We start from the raw sequence: 25,604 nt of genomic DNA, 5'->3' as shown, positions 1-25,604 counted from the left end.
TAATTTTTTAACAGAGTTTACCGCCAGTACTTTGATTACTACGTTGAGACTACCGTTTACAGTTGATGTCTCGACCCAAAGGTTCGACATCAATGTTGTGTTAGGCATCTTGTAAAAGGGACCCACCATATATGTTAAATTATTTTGTCATATTTTATTTTATGACACCTATTAATTGTGAGCATATTATTTATTTGTTTGTTCTTTGTTCAGTTGGTCTTGCTCAAATATCTAAAAATTTAAGTTCAATCCCTAAGTTGAATGGATCAAATTTTAAGATTTGGAAGGAAAGCCTAGAGATACTTCTCAGGTGTATGGATCGAGACCTTGCATTAAGAACCGATAAACCTGTTTCTACTAAGGAATAGTCGAATAGGACTAATATTGCAAAGTGGGAATGGTCAAATTGCATATGTCTGATGATTATCAGGCATTCCATTCTAGAGTCTTTTTGGGGTTCTATCATTGAAAGTGAAAATTCCAAAAAGTTTCTTACTAAAATTGAAAAATATTTTGCTAAAAAATAAATTAAAAAAAAAAAAGAAGCAAGTTATAATACTCAGATAGATAAATGGAGTATTAACGAGCTTATCTCTCAATGTGTGCAAGAAGTAACTTTATGGTAAGAAGAAAAGGAAAACTACGAATGTTGTAGAAGGGACATCTCAGCAGAACAAGAAACAAGCTACGGAGAATCCTTGTTTTTTATGCAAAAAGGACATCTTAAGAAAGATTGTCCCAAGTACGTCAAATGGCATGTAAAGAAGGGTAAACTTATTACTTTGATTTTTTTTTTTTTTGAATTAATTTAGCTTTTGTACCTATATATACTTAGCGGATAGATTCTGCTGCTACTACTCACATAAGTATATCCATGCAAGGTTGCTTGTGGAGCCAATCATCAAATGATGTTTTAAGATTCATCTATGTAGGCAATTCCAGTTGAAGCTATTGGCATTTTTAAATTACTTTTAAAAAACTGGTTGTTTTTTGGATTTGAATGAGACTTTTATTTTACCATCATTTAGATGGAACTTAGTTTCTATTTTCCATTTGGACAAATTCGATTTTTCTTGTTCTTTTGGAAATATTAAAGTTAGTCTTTTTCAAAAATCAAAGCTTATTGGTACCAATTCTTTAATTGATAACCTATACATGCTTGATTCTTATGCTTTATCTAACAAGGTCTTATTGTCTAAATCATGTGGTACAAGGCGTAAATTAAATGAGAACTTTTCTATGTTATAGCACAAGCGTTAAGGTCGCATCTCTAAACAGAGAATTCAAAGACTTGTGTTAGATGGAACTCTTGATTCCCTTGATTTAGGCAAATTTGAAATTTATTTGAAATGTATTAAGGAAAACAGACAAACATAAGAAAATTAGGTACCAACAGATGTTAAGACATCTTAGAACTAATAAATACGGACATTTGTGGTCCATTCCCTACGGCTTCTTGGAATGGACAACAATACTTTATTACGTTGATAGAAGATTATTCGAGATATGGGTACCTATATTTAATTCATGAGAAGTCTCAATCTTTGAAAGTTTTCAAGTCTTTTAAAGTTGAAGTTGAACTTCAACTTGAAAAGAAAATTAAGATTGTCAAGCCTGAAGCACATATCCTCAATAAGGTACCTAGTAAAGCAGTAGCTAAAACCCCTTATACGTATTAAAATAATAATATAATTAAAGTGTGAGCTATGTATGTGAATTAATAATTTATCACATTGGGTTTTTTTATTAAATATGGCATATTATGTGATCTATTTAATTAAGACCTAAAATTTGTAATTGAGCATGGACTAAATGGGTAGAAGCCTATTCCTAGATTGATTAGGATTTAATGGGGATCCTAATTAAACTAGTATATAAAGAGACTTAGCGCTATGATCCCCAATATACCAAAATAATAAGCACTTAGTTTTTCTTATATCTCATCAAGAGAAAGATCCCACTAAGGGCATTCAGGGTTTTGATAGAGGAAGACGATAGTCATTTTACAACCATCATTAATTACTCAGAGATAGAATCTGGTATGCAACTTATTCTTCACAATAAAATCTGGTATGTAATTTATTCTTGACAATTCGACATGAATGATCTTAGGTTAATCTATTATATAGGTTTAGTGTATTTATTCATTGCTATCTTGAAAAATAACAGAACTAAAACAAGCAGGATTAGCAGAAGGATTACCATTAAACATAATAAAAGTTTGAGATTTCCCTTCGTTTGATCCTAAGAGACCCTTTGTCAATATCAATTACAGCTTTTGCTATCTTTAAGAATGGACTCCTTAACATAACAGATAATTCAAAGGGGAGAGTGGAAGTATTAACCTTCATCACATAAAAGTCACTAGGAAATGACAGTTCAAGAACCTTAACAACCATATTCTTAACCAAACCTAAAGGTCTAACTAAGGAAAAATCAGCTAACTACACTAAAATGGTACAAGATATGTGATTGAAACTCATAATAAACAAAATAGATGATACCTTGTAGAAATAGAAGTTATTTTAGCCTTTTAGGTAGAATAATGAAGTATTAATACATAAATTTGGAAGAAAACATGTAGAAAAGTAAAGAAATTGGTCAAGTTGTGCATTGTGAATCACAAAAGAGATTTATACATATTTATTGTGTTTTGTTTATCTTAATGTAGGATTTTAGGCAAGAACAAGAGTAACCCGTCGACAAAACGTCAGGCAAGGATATGCCCGCAACCAACTAGACAACTAGCATAACAAAGCTAGGCAATCTGAAGCACTCATGGACAAAAAGGTGGTTAGCACGAATACCAGACAAGCTGAAAAGGACATCTGCAACACATACACAGCATTATCAGAATTAAATAAGGCCAATGTTATCCTGTCACATCACGCCTCACCTATAAATAGAGGCATCTTCTTCATTGTCCATGTGCGAAATCTGGCAAAAATACGGAAAGTAAGCTCAATCTTCCACCCTTTTTTTGTTTCAAGTGGGAGTCTGAACAAGAGAGAGATCCTTAATCATTCCCCCTCAGTGTAAAAAGGCAAAAGTAAAAGCCAAAGAGTATGAGAATTCATACTTCACACCTTGCATCATTCTCTTGTATCCCATTTTGTAATTTTTTTGGCATTGATTTATAATACTAACTCCATCATCAAGAAGCCTAAAGAGTTGTTTATGATATTGAAGCATTCCTTCTACCATACTCTCATATCTCTTTGTCTACTCATTTGTTGTACATTATAGTGTGTCCCAAAGGTTCTTCATCCCATCCTTTTTGGGCAAGCTAGAGTTGCCATATCCTTGACCTCTGTGACTATTTCATTAGCTTCCCTAATGGTTTTGATTGTACGACTTATTACCTTGTTGGTTCCCCATATAATTCACCTTAGTTAAAGCTTCTAAGGTCGTTGTCCACATGCAATGGATAACTATTTCACAAGAGTAGTTAATTCAACAAGTTCAGATCTAACTTTGTTTATCTCTTGTGAAGATGTGGTGGACAGTGTTGTTTGGTCTCTGGTCTCGAAATGCTGGGCATTAGCAGCCATTGTGAAAATCATTGCTCAAGCCTCCATAGGAGCTTTGCAAAGCTCCTCTAGCAGCTACATTTATCATACTTATATTATTGAAGACAATCCCCTCATAGAAGTATTGAATCATGAGCGCCTAAAAAATCTGACAGTGAGGAAAGTTAGTGTAAAGGCGCTTGAAACTCTCCCAGTAATCATATAATATCTTACCATTTACCTATGTGTTTCCATAAATCTTCTTTCTAACCTTGGCGGCACGAATGATAGAGAAAAACTTTTCCAAGAAAAGTTTCTTCATCTGGGCCTAGGTAGTCATAATTCCTGTTGAGAGAACAAATAACCAGTCTTTGGCATCATCCTTCAATGCCAAGAAGAAGGCTTTGAGGTTCAGTTGCTTCTAAGTAACTCCGTATGGCGTCATGATGTTGCAAACCACATGGAATTCCTTTATGAATTTATAGGGGCCACCAGGTACAAATCCATACAAAATAGGTAGTAAGTGAATTAACCCAATTTTTAGCTCAAAATTGCATGTCATCTTGGGATAGGTAATTCAGAGGGCCACTGGGTGAAGTCAAGGGCCGCAATATCCCTCAAGCTATGCTCTAGCAAAGGATTCGCTATGATCTCAATTTCCTAACTCTGGAAGTTCTTCCTCAAAAGTGTCTTTAGCACAAATACCCTCCTAAAGAGCTATTTGCTCCCTAACTTCTCTTCTTCTTTGCCTTTCCTCTCAATCAAGATCTGTAAAATACAACAGAGAAAAATAAAGAACAATAATAAGGTAGAAACCTCTTTTGCAAGAGAAATCGATGCACTCCCAAGCAACGACCCCAATTTGACTTACGAGTTTCGTCTCCTAAACCCATGGCAAATAATTTTACTAAATCCCACATCAAGCACTAGTTTTATTGGCAAGTTTGGATCTATCATAGTGAGCACACTGATTCTCTAACAAAACAATTTTCAACCATGTAACCAAAGGGGGGTTTGATTTGAAATTGTTGCAAGAAAGTAAAGTGCAACCAACTTTGAGGTAGAGAATTATTGTTGCTTAGCATAATGATCCTTATTTGATTGAGAAGCATCGCCCAGTAGAGGTGGAGGCAAGCTGATGAGTTCTCTATATCCCATGACGATGGGCTTATGTTTGAGAAACGATTATGTGTGCTAACAGAAAGTGAAGTTAAGATAGATTTGTTGACCAAAGCTTATAGTTCCACATTGTCTATGCATCCAAGTAGTATGAAGATGTTTCCGGACCTGAGATGAATTTACTGGTGGCATAGCATAAAAAAAGAAGTGACAGATTTTGTTACCAGAAGTTTAGTGTGCCAGCAAGTAAAAACATTGAAACAGAAGCCAAAGGTTTATTGCAACCCAAGAGTGTACCAAAGTGAAACTGGGAGAATGTGTCGATGGACTTCATTACAGGACTGCCTAGAACAGTGAAAGGTTATAAAGTGATATGGGTAATTGTGGATAGGCTCATGAAATCAGCATATTTTATCCCAGGAAAATGCACTTATGCAACCAGTAAGCGGGCACAATTTTATTTTACAAAGATAGTGAGACTGCATGGAGTGCCCATATCGATTGTTTCTGATAAAGATGCTCGTTTCACTTCAAAGTTCTAGAAAGGACTTTAAGTCACCTTGGACGCGAGATTAGATTTCTGTACAACCTTTCACACTCAAACTGATGGTCAAATTGAGTGTTTGTACCAAATTTTGATGGATATGTTGCGAGTTTGTGTGCTAGAGTTTTAGGGAGTTGGGACTCCCATTTGCATTTGATAGAGTTCGCATATAATAATAGATATCAAGCTACCATTGACATGGCACCATTTGAAGCTCTGTATGGTAATTGTTGCAGATCTCTTGTTTGTTGGGACAAGGTTGGTGAGCAAAAGATGATTGGCTCCGAGTAATTTTGGTCCACCAACAAAGCCATATGAAGATTAGGGCTCGTATGTTGACATCATAAAGCAAACAAAAAAGTTATATTGATCTACGACGTAAGGATCTTGAGTTTGACACAGGACATGGTATTTCTGAAGGTGACACCTAAGAAAGGTTTTCTAAGATTTGAAAAGAGGGAAAAGTTGAGATACTTAAGCACATTGGCTCCGTAGCTTACCATTTCGCGTTGTCTCCGTTATTTTCTATAGTTCATGACGTGTTGCATGTCTCTATGCTAAGAAAATATATAACAGATCCAAAGCATATAGTTGACGATTAGTCATTGCAAATTAATGAGAATTTAAGTTATGAGGAGCTACCAGTTGAGATTTTGGTAAGAGAAGGTCGAGTTGCTCCGTAACAAAGGAATTGCACTGGTCAAAGTATTATAGCAAAATCATATAGTTGAAGAGGCCACATGGAAACAAGAGGATGACATGAGAGCCAGGTAGTCAGAGCTGTTCGAAGATTAGAACTTTCAAGGATGAAAGTTTCTTAAGGAGGGAAGAACATAATGCCCCAAAATTAAAGTAATTTTGGATTTAATTATCTTAGCTTTTTTAATTAATTATGTTGAATTATTTAAATGTGAAGTTATTTTAGTTTTGTTGTATTTGAAATTAATTAAATATATTTTGGATGTATATTTAATTAAAGTGAGGATGTGAATTTTTGGCAGAAATATTATTAATTATATATTTTTATATAATTAATATGAGGTAAAGTTGTTTATTGGTGGATAATTAATTTATTGGGGAAGAGAAAAGTGATGTGATGGGAGTAAATGAGGAAAGAGAAGGAATAGTTTTATTTAAAAAGAAAAAGGGTAAAAGGAAAATAATAATAATATTTATGATTATTATTATTATTATTAATTATAAGTTCAGCCTAGGATTGTGTGCCACATCTCATCATCTTCTTCCTCAACAAAAAAAAAACCCTAGCCATGCTGAAGCTTTCTTTTCTGTTAGCCATCTACCACGCCCAGCCGAGGTCCGTCGATCCCTGCTTGTGCCATCGCATTTTCGTCAATGAAGAGCAAGCTGTGAAGCCTCATTTTTACCGAGTCGGACGAATAAGCTTCTTCACTACCTTTCCAAGTCCAGGCACCCTCCGCATCGTTTTCTCTATGAGAGTTTAGGTCACCATTATGTCCAAATTTTTGCTTCATGCATCGAGTCTTCGTCTCGCACCACACACAAGGCGAAGCGTCTCTTCTCAATTGTGCGTCCTTCACTCAGTTAGATCTCCTTCCATCCAAGCAAACCTCAAAGCCATGAGTTGTGCGCCCTTCCTGTTCTAATAGAGCCGTCAAGTCTTCTTTTACCCTTTTTCAACCATTTTGAGCCTCTTTCGGTAAGTTTTTTATGGGTTTTAGATAACTCATCAAATGATAATTATTTGCTCAAAAATAACTTGATTTTGGTTCTAACTGAGGAGTTTTCCTTGAAGCAATTAGCTAATTCTTAGAGATTTAATCTGTGAATTTTTTTCCATCAAGGTTGAATTCGTTTCAACCTAAGTTAAACTGGGAAAATTTAGATCTAGCCGTTGGTAAATTTTATTAATTAAGGTCATTAAATTTTTTTTCCTTATTTTTTAGGATCTGTTTTAATTGGAAAATTTTGACAGGTAGCAAGGGGATAGTTTTTTTAGCTAATCTCTTAGGTAAGCTGAGATTCAACTACTGAACCTTCGAACGTAAAATTAAGAGTCTGCATGTATTTACTGAATATGAATTGAAGGTGGTTGAAGTGCATAACGAGGTATTGTAGTTGTTGCAAATCTCAAACTCCTTCCAGTACAATACACAATCGTACTTACACGCATGAATAGTCTCGTATCACAAGCCTAAGTCACGCAGTTTTCGTTTGGCTTTGTAGAATGAACTAGAGATAGTAGTACTACACATTAGAAACGTTACTTTTAACAGCTCTAATAACATGTCGAAGGACTTGTTACTCCAACCATTGAGAACCTTAACATGCATCAACTTCATCAAGAAGTTTAGGGATGAAAATTATGAACGACTTGGGTATAGCTCACTACGTACTTTATTTAATAACTCCTGAAATATGTTTCTTGTCTCTTGTTCTACCTCACAATCAAACGGCATGTCATTCTCCAAACCTTCCTCCGTTTCTTCTTCGTGTTCAATTTGAGCTTGTAAATCATGAAGCATACCCAAAATTTCATTTTCTTCATGAAAAAAGTTACTGCTAGTTCCTTCGTAAAAAGGGTCACTACTAGTTCCATCATCAAATCTTTCTATACCTCTATATAAGTTCACTGGCTCTCCATGATACACCCAATCTGTATAGGAGGGGGATATTTCAATTGTTAATAGATGTCACTGCACACCCTCTAATGAGTCCAAATTTGAGTTCATGCATCTCTTGCATGGAAACCTTGTTTGTCCATACTCATCGACGTCATACCTTGCAACCTCTAAAAATTGGGACACTCCCTCTCTATACTCAATCGAAAACTAATTCTAAAGTTTCATCCAACCTTGTCCTTCGTTAAAGACCTAAAATATAATTTGTTTGATTAGTCTTATATTCCTCCTCTCAAATGCTCATACTTACTCCATAAATAAGCTACACCTCACAAGTACCCAATATCCCAACTTTCACTACAGCAAAGTTTAAACTAGAAAGGCTACCATAACTGCAGGATAACCAGAAAAACCTAACCACATATTACTTCAATCTTTCAAAGCTACCCAACACTTCCAACAAACTTTACAAGCCACCTAACACTTTTAAACAATTATAAACTATTGGCTACCATAACTACAGGATAGCCAGAACGAATCAATCAAAATGCATGCTCCAATATTTACAATTTAACTAACACTTAATTTTAACAAACAAAGCAAAGTAAAAGATTAAAAACTAAAGGCCAACATAACTGCAGAATAGTCACAACAATTACAATAATTCAATAATTCAACCCTAAAATCTAACAATCTCAACCCAAACATAAATTTTAACAATTTAAAACATAACCTACAATAATTTCAATATACATTTTATACATACAATTTCAATATACATTTTATACATACAATTTCATTCCTAAACTACAAACAATTTCAATACATTTAAATATAAATTTCAACAATTTTAACTCTAAACTTATAACAAATTTCAATATACATTTTATACCTACAATTTCATTTCTAAACATCAAAAAATTTCAATAAACAATTTCAATATATTTTAACAATTTTAACTATATCCATGCAAACAATTTGAATTTGAATATACATTCATTCAAAACATTTATTTAACTTTAAAAAAAAGAACAAAAACCACAACCTACATGTAGAGCGACTGCAGCCAAATAGGACAACGAGGGGAGGACGATGAACAGGGAAGCAACCCGACAACGATAGCAACAACGAACAATAGACAATGGATGGCAACGACACGACGGTCTCTCACTCTCTCTCTCGGACACTTCCTCTTTTTCTTTCGTTGTGAGTTCTATGTTCTATGAACACAAAACTCAAATAAATAGGGGATCTCCCAACGCACTTCGAAAACATCATAAGATCCCCCCATTCCTAACACCATAAAGTGAATCATCAGGAATAGTTCCACACATTCCCGACGTTTCGCTTATAACGTCGATAATGGTTGACACCATCCCCAACGTGTAATGAATAGCGTCAAGGCATGGTAAATAATTATTTAATTGTTTACTCTTCCCCAACTCGATCACGTAGACGTCGGGGTTGGTGTAAACATTTCCAACGTCTGTTTGCATGACGTCAAGAAAAATTAAAAATAAAATAATAATATCTCTCTCCTTGACTCCATGAACGTTGACATGGGGGAATGTTGGACCATTCTTGACGTCTAAATGTGTACGTCAACGATGGATCTCTCTGCTGACACGTGCCTAGCAGCGTTGTAGGACATTCCTGACATAATCTTCACCAACGTTCGTTTAGGCGTCGAAAATGTCGTGATTTCTTATAGTGTTACATGATTATGGACTGTTATGATCGATATTTCATGCTATGTTTAGGATGTTTATCACATACTTTTGGACTGTGGTGTCTGTTAACTTCGGATATTATGACGTGTACCTATAAGTATGGTGTCCCTCGAAATCAACACCCTTCAAAGATCTATGACTGTGTGCGTTCGACGAGAACATCAGTCCATCATGCCATGGTCCAATGGGATCACTTCACAGCATGATATGTTGCATGCTACTTCGAAACCACCATGATGAGTGTACCCACGGGATCACTGAATTGCATGTGTTCTATCAGGCACGTGATATTTTATGGTACCTCTTAATTGGAAGTTAACATATCACCTAGTGGGACCAATAGTAGATCTCTTACTGAGTATATGCTTATACTCACCTTTTTTTTCTATGTTTAATGTTTCAAGCAATAGAGGAAATGGAAAGCTGACGAGCGATAGAAAGGGTCTGTGACATGCTTTCGCTTTTCATTAATCGTTTTTCACTATTTGTATTTTAAACATTTTATTTAATAAATTTATTTCATTTAAAAAAATTAAATTTAGATAGAACATGTTTTCATGGTATTTTACGGATTCGATGAATTTTGTTTTCTAAACAGTTGTTTGAAAATTATTTTAATCAAGATTTAGTTTTCCACTTTTCAAAAAAGTGTCAAAATTGTTATTTATCTTTAAGGTAATGACCTCGGCTTAGTATACAAAATTGGATCGTAGTAGAACTAGCCGATCTGACCCGATTCATCAGGTTGGACAAAGTTTTGCACATTTGTAATGTACACATACAGGTTGGAGCGTAACTTTAGTTGCAACTAGCTTTGAAAAATCATATGCATAGACGGAAAAGTTGAACTAACACTTTTTGTACCAATCATTTCTCGTCTAACAACCCATATATGCTTTCCTCCACCTCTCTCTTTTACCTATAAATAGTTTTTGCATGCTATAAATGGAGATCATCAACACTTGCATACTCATATCGACTTCAATATGTATCAATCATCTATAATCTAGTGTCAATTCCTTTACCTATTTTTAAAAACTCAATGGCTACTCGTCGCTTCTCATATTTTGCAGTAACTCTGATGCTTGGCGTCGTTATGTTGACAAATTTTGAGTTTTTGATCATGAAAGTGAGCGCAAGACATCTCTTAGAACTACAATTACCTAAGGTATCCAAGTAGCTTCCAAAACCACAAATGCCTATTTTGCCAAAGCTCGAGCTTCTTCCCCTACCAAAGGTTGAGTTACCTTCATTGCCCCACCTTCCACCTTTAGAAAAACATAAACTTCCTGAATTGTCTAAGCCTCAAGTTGTTAAATTACCAAAATTGTCAAATGTGCCTAAACCTAAACTCCTTCAGTTTCCTGAGTTGTCCATCCTCCCACATCAAGTTTTACCTACGCTTCCAAAGAAATCGCCTTTCCCTTAATTAGTATACCCCACTCCACAAAATCGAAAGCAAAACCTTTTGTACCATATTTGATCTGTTACAATGGATTTGAATAATCATTTATATACGACATGATAAAAAACAAAGGCTATATTGTCCTTTCATTTTCTTTGATGATTATCATTTCCATTAACTTGAGGATTCTATGTATGTTATCTTCTAGACTTAAAACATTATATTTGTGAATAGTTATTCAATTCGAGGGTTTTTTTATTTCATTTTATTATGTATGTTCACTACTAACTCTAGCCAAATTTGATTTTCTTCTTCATCAGTGCAAGTTTGCAACTTAAATATCAAACTCAAGCCATTTAAATGTATACATGTATGTTAGATTAGTCACGGCAAAATATATTTGGTTGGGTTGACGTGCCATCTAAAAATAAAACTAATTTTACTTTATATTAATTCTAAGCGGAACTAAGTCAATTTCCAAAAGAAATATTAAACATCTTTAAGGAATTTCAAATAAAAGAATACAAACCACTTAAATTAAATAACGTTGATATTTTGGTTCCAAATAAATCTACTAAATAGTTAGCCGATGTTACCCATTTGAATATCAAATGAATTTAGGATCAAACAAGATACGTCTTCAATGCAGTGGGAGAGTTGCACAATACTCAACCTTTACAATGACTATCAACCGAGCAAATAAACAAATTTGAAAAAAAAATCATACTGAACAATCTCATAATCAATTAATACCACACAACTTATGAAAAAGTATATGTAAATAGTAATTAATTGTTACTAAATGCTAATCAATTACACTACAAAAATGTCATCAATTAGAAAAACATTACACAAACAACCCAATTTAGACCACAACTACATTGTGTCGACATTTTTATAGTTGTAGTGTTCCCTGCACTATTTAAAGTCATAGGTTGCAGGATTCCTACTTAAATCAGTTATATACCAAACTCCCAACTGGAGAAACATTGTTGGGTGCACTTTTCTCAAATCCCCATTCAGTTCAATAAAACCAGTTGATGAATGCATGTAAATAGTTTCCTCAGGTTCTCCATGCTCTAGATTAGACAACTTTTAAAAGATGAGAAAAAAATTCTAATATAAGTATGTCAAACTAAGCGTGAAAAAAAAACAAAAACAAAAAGACAAAACAAAGCATTTAGCAATTCCTTCAATTTGCATAGATGTATGCAAGCGATATTATGACATTATAATAGTCATAGACATCCCAACCCCCTATGACCGTCATCATCTAGTTCATATATCATTCGATCGATATTAGAATCCTAGCACAGATTATCGACCACTTAATAAAAGTACAATGTCGGTCACTATAAGTCAAACATTTCTCACCAAAGCGCTCTATCCATTGAAAAATACGAAGAAGAAAAGAATTACCTGATAGTTTTACGTTGGCAAACAAGGGAGACGAATTTCTCCGAAAAATATTTAATTTGCTAAGAATGTCAAACATATAATTACAGATCTTGATCAATCCCCTCAACAAGTTGACAATCTTGCAGACACTTTATTTCATACAAAAAAGGAAAATCTCTATAGGTAATCACGACAAAACTTAGCTATTCAATGATTCCATAAGGAGAGATAACACCTGAGTTGATTGGTTGGTGGCTTTCTCATGCACGAGAAATAGTTGTGTTATTCCATTCCGGATACCTTCCCGCCTAAATGAATTCAACAATCACCCTATCCATAAACTCGGCACGGGTGTCTTTTCCAAGGGACAACCTTCTTCCCTCCCTCGTTTCCTCTGTATCTTCAACATATTAACCCTATGACACCTGATCCGAACCAGCTGTTCAAAAAGTCACAGAACGCTCTAGTTGATGGTGTTGCATTTCATTGTATCTTGAAAAGATTCTTCAATTTCACCACAAGTCTCCATTCATCCGTGGACAAATCATCCTATAAAACATAATTAAATTTATTGGCCAAAACAATAATAATAACTCATTTGATCGCAAAAACGTTTGTGTAATTTCTCTCATACATCCAACCATGTAAAACCACTCACCACATCATGGTTGGCTCAAGTTTCCTGTGAAAAAAAAAGGAAGTAAACTAACCCGATAATTGGCTTTGAGAAGGTCAATGGACTTCCTTGATATATGGCTGACAAGTTCATCCTCCAAATCAAAATGCCTACCATACATCTTTTGCTGCTCCTCCGAGGAATGCCCAACTATCTGTTGAAAGAAGCCAAGGAAACTTTAGCACATATTGATTCGACTAGGATGATTTCACAAATTTGAGATGATGTTGATGTATTAAAAAAGAAGTAGAAGTAAAAGTTTGTAATAAAAACCATATATTCCATCAGTCATACATAGAAACATATCCATCAAATTTGATCAACATTTCCAACTTCCCCCAACAGACCAAAGAAGAGCTATCATTGTAGAAAACATTGAGGAGATTGTAAAACAACAGCAACACCAGTAAAATAACAAAAGACTACCTTAATCGCAATCTTCTGCCCTTTCTTTGCATAATCAACAGGTTTGTGATTATTTTCAATAGATGCAATGCGACCAATGTCAATAAAATCTCTTTGAGGAATACAAATTGGTGTGCCAACCTGCAACAATGGGTAAAACATCAAAGAGATTGAAACTACCAGGTGATTTATGAAATCAAAGGTTATATTATTTAACTTGCAGAGATGTTTGTAAATGACTTACGACATTGTATTACAAAAAACGACTTTTAAAAGAAAATGCAAAAATACATGGTTTAAGGACAAGCGTGACAAGCAAGTACAATATTTCGGAATCAATTATTAAATATGCACACCTATTATTCTCCATAAAATTCCACCGTCAAAATAAATGAGAAATAAAATAATCGCATTATAGGAAGTATTGATACAGCGGTGGAGAAAAGTACAATTATAAGTGTTTTAATATAGTAGATAGAAATATAGACATTCAATTTCTAGTTATATTATATGTGTGCTCTTTAAACTTTAAAGTTTGGGTCTAATGGTAATTAAACTATCAAAAATCAAAATTACACTTTATTTTTTTCTTTTTATATTTACGGCTCTATTAGACACAAGACACAAGATCAGTTTTCCATTAGACAATTTAAATTTACATCTAAAAGATTGATTAATTTTTAAATATTTCAAATTTCTCAAGGACTTAAATGTTAACGGACCTACTCGACACATTTAGAACTTCAGAGACTAAACTTGTAATTTAACCTCTATTTACAAAAAGTGATAACACAACTTTTTACAACTGAACTAAAATAACACGATGGTTCTAGAAGATGGGCACCTCAACCTCACAAGCAAAAGAAACTAAAAAATCATCCGAAGAAATAAGATGAAGAAACAAACAGATACAAATTAGAACTTCAAAGATCTTTCTCGTAACTTTAATAACATTTTTGCATGTCATCTATTTAGACAACAAATTAAAAACTGATAGGTTGTACATCAATTAAATTATTTCTTATTAAAACAGTATATGGTTGTTTCAAAGATATCTGCAATTCTTAAATCACACAAAAGAAAATAAATTTTTAAAAAATAGATCAACAAGTATATCGAAGTGTACTAGGTATGAAAGGTCACGTATCAGAAATAACTGCAAACATAAGGATGCTGCAAAGTTAGATTATTTTCCTTTTATTCTAAAACAATTCTTTTATCACAGGACTTATTAGAGAGCCAACTGATCTGGCATATATGCATCTACCGAAGCAAGAGATTATAACTTAAGCCAATATTTCAGAGTTTAGAGGTGAAATAACATCGTGAACATTTAAGTGAATAGGAAAGTGAAAAGGATATCTAAGTGTGTACCTTGGCAATGCCTTCAATCACATCGACCCCCAGCACAATTGGATCCTTCTTGTTGAAAATGCAATTTGGTAAAATTTTGAGAACACAAGGAAAGACTGCTTCCTCGGCAGCTTCTTTCTTCTTTTCCTCCTTGAGGTTATCAATATAGGCCTTGAATTGGTCGAACAAGTGATAAATGATATCAGCAATAAAGATCTTCACACCAAGCTCATCAGCAAGTTCTCGAGCTTCTGGAGTTACTTTAACATCAAAAGCCAAAATAGTGGCATATTCTTTTTTCTTTTCAAGCATCACACTAGCTTTCATGACATCTTTTTTGTGAACAGGTCCTATACTTATTCCACTGACAGGAATGCTCACTGCCGGGGACTTCAAAAACTCCAATAATGCTTCCAAGGAACCAAGTGTAGATGCTTGAACACAGACTCCCTCACCAGTCTTGTCTATTCTGCTCAAGACTGACTTCATATCTTCCATAGCTGAATCCTTGATGTCTTCCAAGTCATCCTCAGGACCTACAACATGAAGACTGGTTCCAGCAATGGCATGCTCAAGACCCTATACAAATATTCAAAAATACCAATGGGATTTTGTTAAGATCAGTCAACAAAAGCAATAATCAATCTCGTAAGAAGCACAATGAGACCACCATAAAAACACTCCAATTTCGTGTAACATTTGTATCTTCCTTACATACTAGACAGTACAATACTCAGCTTTTCTAATAAATTAATTAATTAATTTAAAAAAATTGAGCACATGAAGTCCCTAGAACACAATTTTTTAATTAAGTAAAAGAATAAGGTCTGAAGAAAGAGAAAAACACTACAATATCAAATTCTAAACATCTTTGAGCACCTACGATGCACGGACATGGATACAGGATGCGAAATTGGCACGACACTCTAGAACACTTATTCTTATAAAATATCCATGTCTATGTTGACATATTAATTCTTATTTGTAGATAAAACAACTAATTTAACAAATATATATACACTTCACTGAAAACATATGAGGTTGGGTCAATTAACCAAGTTTGAAAACTAAAAAAATAGAGTAAGATTTAGTAGGCTAAAACAGGAAAAAAGATAATGTCATCTTAATACTGTATGAATGATCAATATACTAGAATCGGATACTAAGAAGAATCTTAACCATTGAACTATGACCATAGTACTGATTGGACAAAAGAGTCAGTAAAAGGAAGGGAGAAAGACTTGGACCACTTATTTCTCCATTGCCCTTTTGCTTAAAAGGCCTGGAACTGTATCTTTTGGAGGCTGGGTTCGGGTTTGTTGACATGTTTTTCCTGAAAACAGTAAAAGACTTGGACAACTTATTTCTCCATTGCTCTTTCGCTTATAAGGCCTGGAACTTTATTTTCGAGAAGCTGGGTTGTTGAAGTGTGTCTCCCCAAAGAATTGATGATCGGCTCCTTGAAGTCTTCTTTTTTATAGAAACAATTGCTTTCATTGAGAAAAAAAAAGATGAAGGAATAGGAATGCATAAGAAAACAAGCCCATAAAACCCCCACTAAATAAAGGGTTTCCAACTAGGAGAAATATTGCCTAGAGAGTAATTACAAAAAGAAAAACCTTCAGAACCGAAGCCCAAAGAGACATGAAACCACACCAAAGACCAAGCCTCACCATGTTCCTTCACCACACCCCGGAATACTTCATTGTTCCTTGAGGGACTTAATGGTTGGAACTTGATGGGCAGAGCTAGGACTAGGATTTTGGGTAGTTGTGACACTAGAGCGTTGGTGTGGCATTTATGGACCAAACGAAAAGAAAGCATGGGAAACCCTTCAGTTAAACTCCTTTTGACACTCCTTCAAATACGGCTTCTTGGTGGGCCTCTTTTACATTCAAAATTCTATTGTAACTGCAATATCTTAGTAATTATTGAAGATTAAAAAGCTCTTCTCATGTAGTTACCCTTTTAAAAGGGGATTTCCTCTACCTCCAGCCCCTAGGCTGTTTTACCTTTTGATTACATATATCCGCTTCTCATTTCTTATTTATTAGAAAAAACTAACTATAAGAAAGGAAAAAGATAAAAGAAAAAGAGAGACATAGAAGCTCCTTCCGAATGGTTCTAACATGATACAAAATAGAGAAAGAATATGATATATGTAGAATCCAGTGTAGAAAATAGGAAGTGGGAGATTAATAACATAGCAGAAAATGGATAATTGACGCCTAAAGACAGACATGCAAGAATTGAAGCCAAACAGAATTGGAAGAGGTTCTTTTTAAAGAAAATAAGATAAATTTCTGAGAGTGCCTAAGGGTTTAGAAGAGGAGACGGGAATGCCCCTCTTCTTTCAGAAACTCATGACTTCAGGGAGAAGATCCAGTCGTTTATCTGAACTGGTGGTTGTGAATGGGTTAAAACTTGGTAAAATATGGGGAAATGAAAGGAAAGATTCTTAGATTCAACTGAAGTTTGTACTTAATATCTGAAAAAAAGAATTACATAATCCTTTCCATCAATTCAAAATAATGCAACTTCTTGGCACAAAGACGCTCAAAAAGCACAAAATTTCATGTCAGTCTCTAAGATGTGCCCTAGTTTCTTTCGAAGAACCATTGTGTCCAGGTCAAAATTCACAATTCATAATGGTAAGATTAAAATATATATAAACATATATTTCTTGATTGATAGTTATGACCAAATTACCTGTCCAGTTATTTTTATCCCCTGAGCAGCCTTGATTTCCTTGTGATGCAGATATGTTCCCTGAAAATTATACAACCAAAATTGTCAGCTGTTCATTGCAACAATTGCATACAAAAACGATAATGCTTCATCAAGGATTTCATATTCAGACAGACCACAAAAACACTCGGTAATTCTAGTGATAGGGCACAGACATATCCAGGTCAATAAAATTCAAGATACTATCAAATACTAAGAAACCAATGACTACAACCCCCCCCCCCCCCCCCACTCCAGATAGAAGGGCACATACCAATCAAACTGGCACCGGATTTTAAATTATTTTGTTTTGTCCATAAGGAATGGATCCTAAAGCCAGACTCTGAAACTTTTTTCAAGGTTCTACAGTAGAGAACATATTGATCTCAAAAGGGTTACGTACAAACTTGTTTTCCTACATGTATACTCTGTTGTTTCCCCACCCACGGAGCAATACTTCTGCAAAATGCCTCAACTAGTTAGCAGTAATCTCTCATTCCAATAAGAATGTATAAGAGTTTCAGAAAGGATGCTCGGACTCTGCTATTCTGGAAAGAAACAAATCCCATAAAAGATATTTCTCCGCTTTATCAATCGCAACAATACTTTATTCTAAGATTATTTCCCTCCAAGAAAGCTTAGGATAGAACACTAGTGTAGATGTTCTTTATTCAATTCGGTGAGAAAAACTTCAGTACAAAGAACGATTGATAGATTATCAATTTGGAAATAAAACACCAAAATACTATAAGAAAAATCAAAATAAACACACTCTGTTATCCTCCTCTCAAGGATGAACAGCCCACTCACAAAATAACTCTTCTCCTTCCCTTTAAACTACCCCTTCCCTCCTAAATAACTGTAATACTCAAAAGCTGTAAAAATAGTAAAAACAGTCCCCCATCGAGTTCACCCCGAGATTGTCCCGAGCTATTACATTCCACCCCAAGATTGTCCCAATGACTTCCGACTTCTCTTTCTTCTTTCTCCTATTATATTGCAGTATTATGGGAGGTCTAACAGCTTACAAACAAAATCCAAATTTCTGCAGAAATGGGTCATTAGCAAACTTAGACTATTAAATTTTACGCAGAAACCAATTTCAACCAATATACGCTATGAAAGTGAAGGAATTGTAATCTACCAATCAGGAATCAAGAATTTAAAAAATATATGGACCACATTCTCTTACTGAGCAGAAGAGATTCTCCCCAACAGTTAGGCTCAAGATTCAGACTTGTCTCTCAATATCGTCACCCCCATAATTTCAACCACTTGCAACTAATTTCCATACACTAACTTAAGCTTGCACAAGTTATTCCATAAATGACTCATAAAATAACCAAATCTCATATACAGATAATAACCAAAGATAAGTACATTAACAAGGTTACATTCTTATCGTTTATAACCAAGATCAACCATCTAAAGCTATATGAAGAGAAGAAGCTAAAAGAAGTCATACCTTCACCCGGAGTTCCTTCATAGGATGGGGTGTCAATAGGGCTCGAATAGTAGTAACAATTGGACCCTGTAACAAGATGATTCCATAAGTTCAATGTAAGGCCATCTAAACAAAAAAAAAAAGGTAATTCCATAATTAGATTAGTACTTGCCTGCATCCCACAAACTACAATTTGATCTCCTTCATGCAGCACACCATTAACCAGTATGACATCAATAGTTGTTCCATGACCTTCAACAACCTTGACCTCCAAGACCGTACACTGTTGATGGAAAAACAGAATATGATCACCTTTTAACTTTTTATATATACACAAATATACCCACACATTGTCATAGAAAAATAATATTGAACCACAGCAAATTAACACCTGCACTTCGTCACTATATGTAAGTTTCTTCGTCATGGTTTTCTGGGCCCACTGCACCAATAATAGTAACATGTCTGGAATACCTTCGCCACTAAGATTTTCAGAAACAAGCTATTAGTTAACTTGAAAAAAAAATTACTGCTTATAAAAGTCAAAACAACATCAACAAGCATGTGAAACTTACGTGACAGCACTTGTAGGTACTATACTGAAAGTCTCCCCCATTTCTTTATTTTTATAATACAGCTCCGTATTCAATCCCTGCTCTTTAAATTGAGTAATAATCTGTTGACCAAAATAAGTATATTCACTCAACGTCCATTTTAAGCTGTTATTAAACAGAAAAATACAACTGAAAAATGGATAATGTATATAACCTGAATAAGCCTCATATTGAACTCATTCTGCACATCCTTAGTTTGCTGCTTCATTGTCTTGAGTATTGGTGCATTGCGGATTGTTTTCCACCCATAAAGTCTGTCAACCTTGAAAGTTGGATAACTTCTTTAGGGTCAGAAACAGATCTCATTTATCGAAATATACAAAACAGGTGAAAATAATACAAGGATAAAGAAAAGACATTGTTTAAACAAATTTTGAGAGCAATTGCAAATAAATAGTAGTTACCTTATTCAAAGCAACAATAAATTCTGTGTTTCTCATCCTCAAGAGATTAAGAGATTCTATTGTTTGTGGCTCTAAGCCATGCATGATGTCAACAACCAAAATTGCGAGATCACATAAGCCTGAACCACGAGAACGTAAGTTCGTAAACGACTCATGCCCAGGCGTATCAATAATAAGTAGGCCAGGAACCTTCAGTTTTGCATCAGCTTTCAGTTCCCTAGTTCTTTCCCGAATGTTCTCAGCAGGAAAATAGGTTGCCCCAATCTGCTGAGTAATTCCTCCCGCTTCTCCTTCTTGAACATTTGTGCCACGGATACAGTCTAGTAGCTTGGTTTTACCAGTATCAACATGACCCATAATACAACAGATGGGTGAGCGAAGATTTTCTTCCTGTTGTACAGGAGTGGCATCTGGAATTGAAGCTTTTTTCCTAACAGCATCCTCTTTTCTTTCGCCCTTGTCAGGAACCTCAACTTCGTCCTGCTTCTTTTTGTTTTCAATATCTTGGGACTTTATAGACTGAGAAGGTAAACCTTTTTGAGCAGGAGCAGCTAGCTTGGCACCTATAAATGCAAGTTTCATTAAACAGAAGAATCAATTTTCAACCTTCAAATTTTTGAAAGTAGCAAGAAAATGTTAAGCCAGAGATTAAAATCAGTGAGATAACATCTTAATGTAACCAAAAAATGAAAAGAAAAGAAACAAACAAATAAAAAATTCCTATGAAAAGGACGTTATAACATATTGGGGCTTACAATCCTTCTCTTCTTAGTCTATTTTAAAGCTTCAGACAATCCTTCATGAAAATATCAAAAAGAGAATTGAAAGAATTGAAGCAAAAATAGAGACAAAAAGAAAGAAAGAGCACTCGTTATTCCCATTTGTTAGAGATATATTCTTTGTAGTAAGACAAATAATTAGTAATCGTCTAAGCCATATTTTGCGAAGGGAGAGAAAAAGCGTTCACAGGATAAAACAAGAAGTGGAAACCCAAAAAATGTAGATAAAAACAAAATCTCTGACTGCAGTTGTTTCTTTTCATCCAAAGAGGAGCTAAGCTTGAACTAAATTCAAATTTCAAACAATGAATTTCCTGGTCTTTTCTGAAGTGGTGGTGCAATTAGAAGACAAAAATGCTCTCATATTGGGCTAAAGGAGGTGTGTCAGCTGAAGTAAGACAGTAGCATATTCCAAAAATCTACACGCAAAATCATATTACATAAATAAATGCCTTTGAGACTCCAGGTATTTTATACACATAACACACCGTACAGCTTTTTGCGACTATAGAATGGAAGAATTGATGCACTTTAGTCTTGTACTTAGTGACAATGGAGTGTGGAGATAGGATTTCCTTAAAGAGAATCAAAGACAGAGACCAAGGCAGTCTCTCAAAAGACAAGGAATTGCAAAACTTCCAATTGGATCAAATTAAGGAGAAGAATAATCTCCCTCTATCTTTCTTTTTGCTATAACCCTCCTTTTTTTTCCTTTCTAGTAATTGTTTGGATTTCCGCATAACATTTACTCCTTCCTTTAGTTTTCATGCACTCAATTTGTCTTTTTTTCTTGTCATGAACACCATGCTCCAATTGAGAAGAAAGAAAGATAACACAGAGGCAAAGAAAAAAGAAAGAACAAAGATGAAAACCAAAACAAAGGAACTCCATCTTGCAAAAAAGATCTAATGGGCAGTTCAAAAAAATCTGTTGAAAGAGGACACTAAAAGAACAAATCAATAAAAGCTTCCAGACAAGTGTAAACAAGAAAATTGTCCAGATGCAACAACAAATTCCTAACCGTTTCATGCGTAAGGTAGTTACTACAGAACTTCTAAAAAAAACATTTGATCGTATCATAAAAGTGGTACTGAATCTCCAGCTCCCACTAAACTAGTTCTAATCATTTTACATTTTTTATTTTGATTGATGTTAAATTGGTCTGAGTAACCTGGATGCAGACAAATGTTGAATTTACATTATTGAACTTACCTGCGCCATTCTTTCTATCCTTTTTCATGTCATTCTCTGGTTCAGATTCAAGCTCCTCATCAGCGAAGGAACTCTTTAAGGAAAGATCAACAACAGCATCATCCCAACTCTTTGCATCCCATTCATCCTCATCCTCGTCTTCTTGAATTTCATTATCTTCAGTAGCCTCAAGAATCCCCGACTTTTCCTCCACATGCATCAACTCAACAGCTTCAATCTTCTCTGACTCCAATACTTCTGTCTCTGCCACATCTCTTTCTTGTATTTTTTCTTCTATATGTTCTACGGCCTTAGTTTGTGCATTGCCATTTGTTTGATGATGGGATGGTTTTGTCTTCTTTGTCTGGTATTTTGGTCGCTTAGCTGGTGCACTGGGGTCAGATGTAGACAGAGGTAAACCTCCTGTATTTGACAATATCTGTTTCCTCATTGCCTCCAACCTCCGTTGTTCTTCCTTTTGTTTACCTGTTAACAGCTTGCCTTCCAGTTTCTTCCTTAAAAGCTTCTCTTTTTCTCTTTCCTTTTTCCTACGCTTAGCCTCTTCAGCTTGCCTTTCAAGTTCTTCCAGCCTAAGCCTCTCTTCTTCTTCTTTTTTCAATCTCTCTTCTTCCTCCCTTTTCCTTCGCTCTTCCTCTTCTTTTCTTCTTGCCATTGCTTCCTGCATCTCCCTAACATGCTTTGGCACTTTCTTCTCTGGCACTTTACTCTTTGCAGCACCTTTTTTGGGTTCTATAATTTCAGTCTTTACCTCCTCAATTTTTTCATCATTCCCTTCAGCAGCAGCTGCAGCAGCTGCCGCCTTTTTTTCTTTTTCCTTCTCCTTCTTCTTTTTCTTCTTCCTTGCTGCAGCTGATTCTGTGCTATCTTCTTCAGCTTCCTTTTCGGCAGGAGCTACAAGCTCAGGTGGATTTTCAACTTTGGCCTCCTGGGATAAAAGAGGAGGATCTGCTGGTTTTGAAATGGCAGGCCCTTCTCCTAGCTCAGCAAGAATCTTATCCAAATCGTCTTCTTCTTGAGCAGTCCTTCCGCTCTTCTTCTTTTTTTTTTTATTTTTTGAAGTTTCCGCCATTGCTTCCGTCTTGTTGGCATTAGATAAATCAGAATCAAGATTGCTACTTACTGTATTATGTATTTCAGGCACGACTACATCTTTAGCTTCATTTCCCTGCGCATTTTCATCACTTAATGCAGTAAAAGTACTGTTGCTTTTCTTCTTAGAGGACTTTTTCTTACCAGAAAATGCAATTACATTAACATCGTCTTCATCAACGCCATCATGGTCTAATTTATTTGTCTCTGACATAGAAACATCACCATCGTTTTCCTCATCTGCTAATGCTGCACTAAACAAATTTCCACTCTTCTTTGAAGCCTTAGCGGACTTCTTTTTCTTACCAGAGAAGCTAATTGATGCAACATCCTCCTCATCTTTTTGATCATCTCTGTCATCATCCTCATAGTCAAGACCACTAAAACCTGAAAATGCACTCAAAGCCTTCTTGCCACCTTTTGATGACTTCTTCTTACCTGTAAATTCAACGACAGGCTCATCAATATCTTCATCAACCCTGATCTCATTATCAATCGCATCCTCGTCATTCTCATCATCAAGGGCAGTGAATGCCGACACTGCAGAAAAACCACTCTTCTTTGAAGATTTGGAAGACTTCTTCTTGCCCGAAAACTTGATCGCAGGATGTTCCTCTTCATCATCATCATCCTTTTCTGCAGTCAACACAGATTCTTCGTCATCATCAGCACCATCCATTCCCTCCTCTTCAAGCAAACCAAAACTGGAAGCAGTAAAAGCACTGCTACTTCCACCCTTCTTCGACTTGCCTTTCTTCTTCCCAGTAATAACAATTTCTGAAACACCATCCCCATCGTCTTCGTCATCATCCTCTTTAAGTTGTGAAGCTTTCGAATTTCCCTTCTTACCCTTCTTCTTCCCAGTTATCACAACCTTCTCCTCCTGAATTTGCGCTTCTTCAGACAACTCGGTTCCAATGGAGTACTCATCGTCGTCTACTGCAAATGTCTTCTTCTTCGACTTCCCACCACCATGGGCTGCCGCAGGGGCGCTGTCATCATCCCTTGCGGTAGGCTTTTTTCGACCCATAGAAATATCGGCAAATTGAAACCCTTAAACCACCAACAATAGCGCCCCAAGAATCCTATCAGCAAATCGATAGCCAAAAATTAGACCCAACAACACCAATCGGCTACGTAATCAGATCTCTCTTCAACAGAATAAAACCATAAATAAAAAAAACATAATAAAAATAAATAACATCATAGCCCCAAAAACAAAAATGAACCTTAGAAGAGATGAAGCGTATCCAGAGAGATATAATATAAGTGAGCTAGTGAAGATAGAGAGACGTTTACGAAGCTAGCGCTTGGGATTGGGAATCTGGGAAAGGTTCGTCGGGCTAGTGCAAAATCTTTATATAACAAAGCTAGCGATTGAAACTCAGTCCGATTGGTAATCCAGTTTCAATCCCCAAAAAAAATCCGTCTAACGTAATCCCGATTGGGCAGGAATTCAAATTAAAGATTGACCTAATTCTAAATTCGCCCTAATTGAAGATCGGTTAATCCAAAAAGAAACAGAATTCAAGCACGGCGGCCAACGACTAAGAGATGGAGATGGAGTTGGGGTGGGAGTGGCGCCGTGGAGTTGAAGCAGAGAGAAAAGAAAGAAAAGTGACGGTGGAGACGTTGCCGGCAAGCAGCGGTGGCAGAAGAATAAACGCCGGTGAGATGCAGCTGCGGTCTATGTGAGAGTGAGAAACAGAGGAAAGGAGAGAAATGAAGGAAGCTCTCTAGGGTTTATATCTTTTTTTCTTCTGTTATATATGAGAACGGAAAAGAGAGGGGGAAATATTAGGCCGAATTTTAAACATAGGGAAATATTAAAACTATTTGAACAAAATATAAAAATTCAATTTAAGTTGTTTGGTGTAAATAAATAGAAATAGCATTTAAAATTTGTGAATGCAACCTTGGAAAATGTATATTTTCATGAAATATTAACAATTTCCAACTTATGGATGGTTTTGAATTTTTGGATGTATCTTCCTAAACCGAGATGATAACAATTTTTTAAATAATAACAATTCTTTTTGTTCGGACAGAAAATGAAAACTCCCCATTTTTCAAATTTAATTATAACCAATTTCCTTTTATAATCTTTTTTTCTAATCTTATTCTAAATCTCAACTAATTTTATCCTATTTTAAATTATTTTTAAGTTAATTTACTTATTCCTTCCTCCTTGAGATTTCTTTCATAGTTTTCTTCCTCACGATTTCTTCCATGTTTTTTCTTCTTTTCCTCTCTTTTTTAGTTATGATTTCTTTTCATGTCTTTCTTCTTTTCTTATTCTTTATTTACGTCATTCAATCTTTCCATCGTCTTTTCTTTTTTTTTCTATGGTTTCGTGTATAAAAATAGCAAAATCTAAATTGTATATAAAGAATTAAAGATCGTCCAGCAAAAGAATTAAAAAAAATCGTAAGATCGTGTAGCAAAAGAATTTAAAAAAATCGTTTAGATTGTATAAATAAATCTAAACGTGTAAAAAAAAATCGTGTATAACCAATTTTAAACGTAACCAAATTAAACGTAACAAAATCAAAACCTCTTCTCCCACCTGAAATCATATTTTGTGTGAGCGGAGAGT

At 35.1% G+C, this 25,604-nt stretch overlaps 1 protein-coding gene across 1 annotated transcript; it reads right to left on the bottom strand.

Moving 5' to 3' along the window:
* Positions 1–12,361: 12,361 nt before the first annotated feature.
* On the bottom strand, positions 12,362–24,791 carry LOC103500089 (eukaryotic translation initiation factor 5B). Its single transcript, XM_008463292.3, has 13 exons — positions 24,238–24,791; positions 21,920–24,093; positions 19,929–20,491; positions 19,679–19,786; positions 19,486–19,586; positions 19,302–19,392; positions 19,083–19,193; positions 18,932–18,997; positions 17,449–17,508; positions 14,761–15,318; positions 13,408–13,527; positions 13,016–13,135; positions 12,362–12,854 (listed from the first exon to the last, which is right to left on the bottom strand). Exons 2-13 carry the CDS (start codon positions 24,036–24,038, stop codon positions 12,789–12,791), a joined length of 4,083 nt encoding a protein of 1,360 aa, XP_008461514.3. The 5' UTR covers positions 24,039–24,093; positions 24,238–24,791; the 3' UTR covers positions 12,362–12,788.
* Between the last annotated feature and the right edge of the window lie 813 nt (positions 24,792–25,604).

The sequence above is a fragment of the Cucumis melo genome, chromosome 1, assembly GCF_025177605.1.
Source record: "Cucumis melo cultivar AY chromosome 1, USDA_Cmelo_AY_1.0, whole genome shotgun sequence".
NCBI classification, from domain to species: domain Eukaryota; kingdom Viridiplantae; phylum Streptophyta; class Magnoliopsida; order Cucurbitales; family Cucurbitaceae; genus Cucumis; species Cucumis melo.
Note: the sequence above shows the minus strand (reverse complement) of the source record. Positions and strands in the feature narration are given on the sequence as shown.

Coding starts and splice junctions, on each gene's coding strand:
- LOC103500089 (XM_008463292.3), bottom strand. CDS start 24,038: ATGGGTCGAAAAAAGCCTACCGCAAGGGATGATGACAGCGCCCCTGCG. Junction 19,393..19,485: donor GTACCTACAAGTGCTGTCAC/GTAAGTTTCACA, acceptor TGAAAATCTTAG/TGGCGAAGGTATTCCAGACA. Junction 18,998..19,082: donor TTGTAGTTTGTGGGATGCAG/GCAAGTACTAAT, acceptor ATCTTGTTACAG/GGTCCAATTGTTACTACTAT.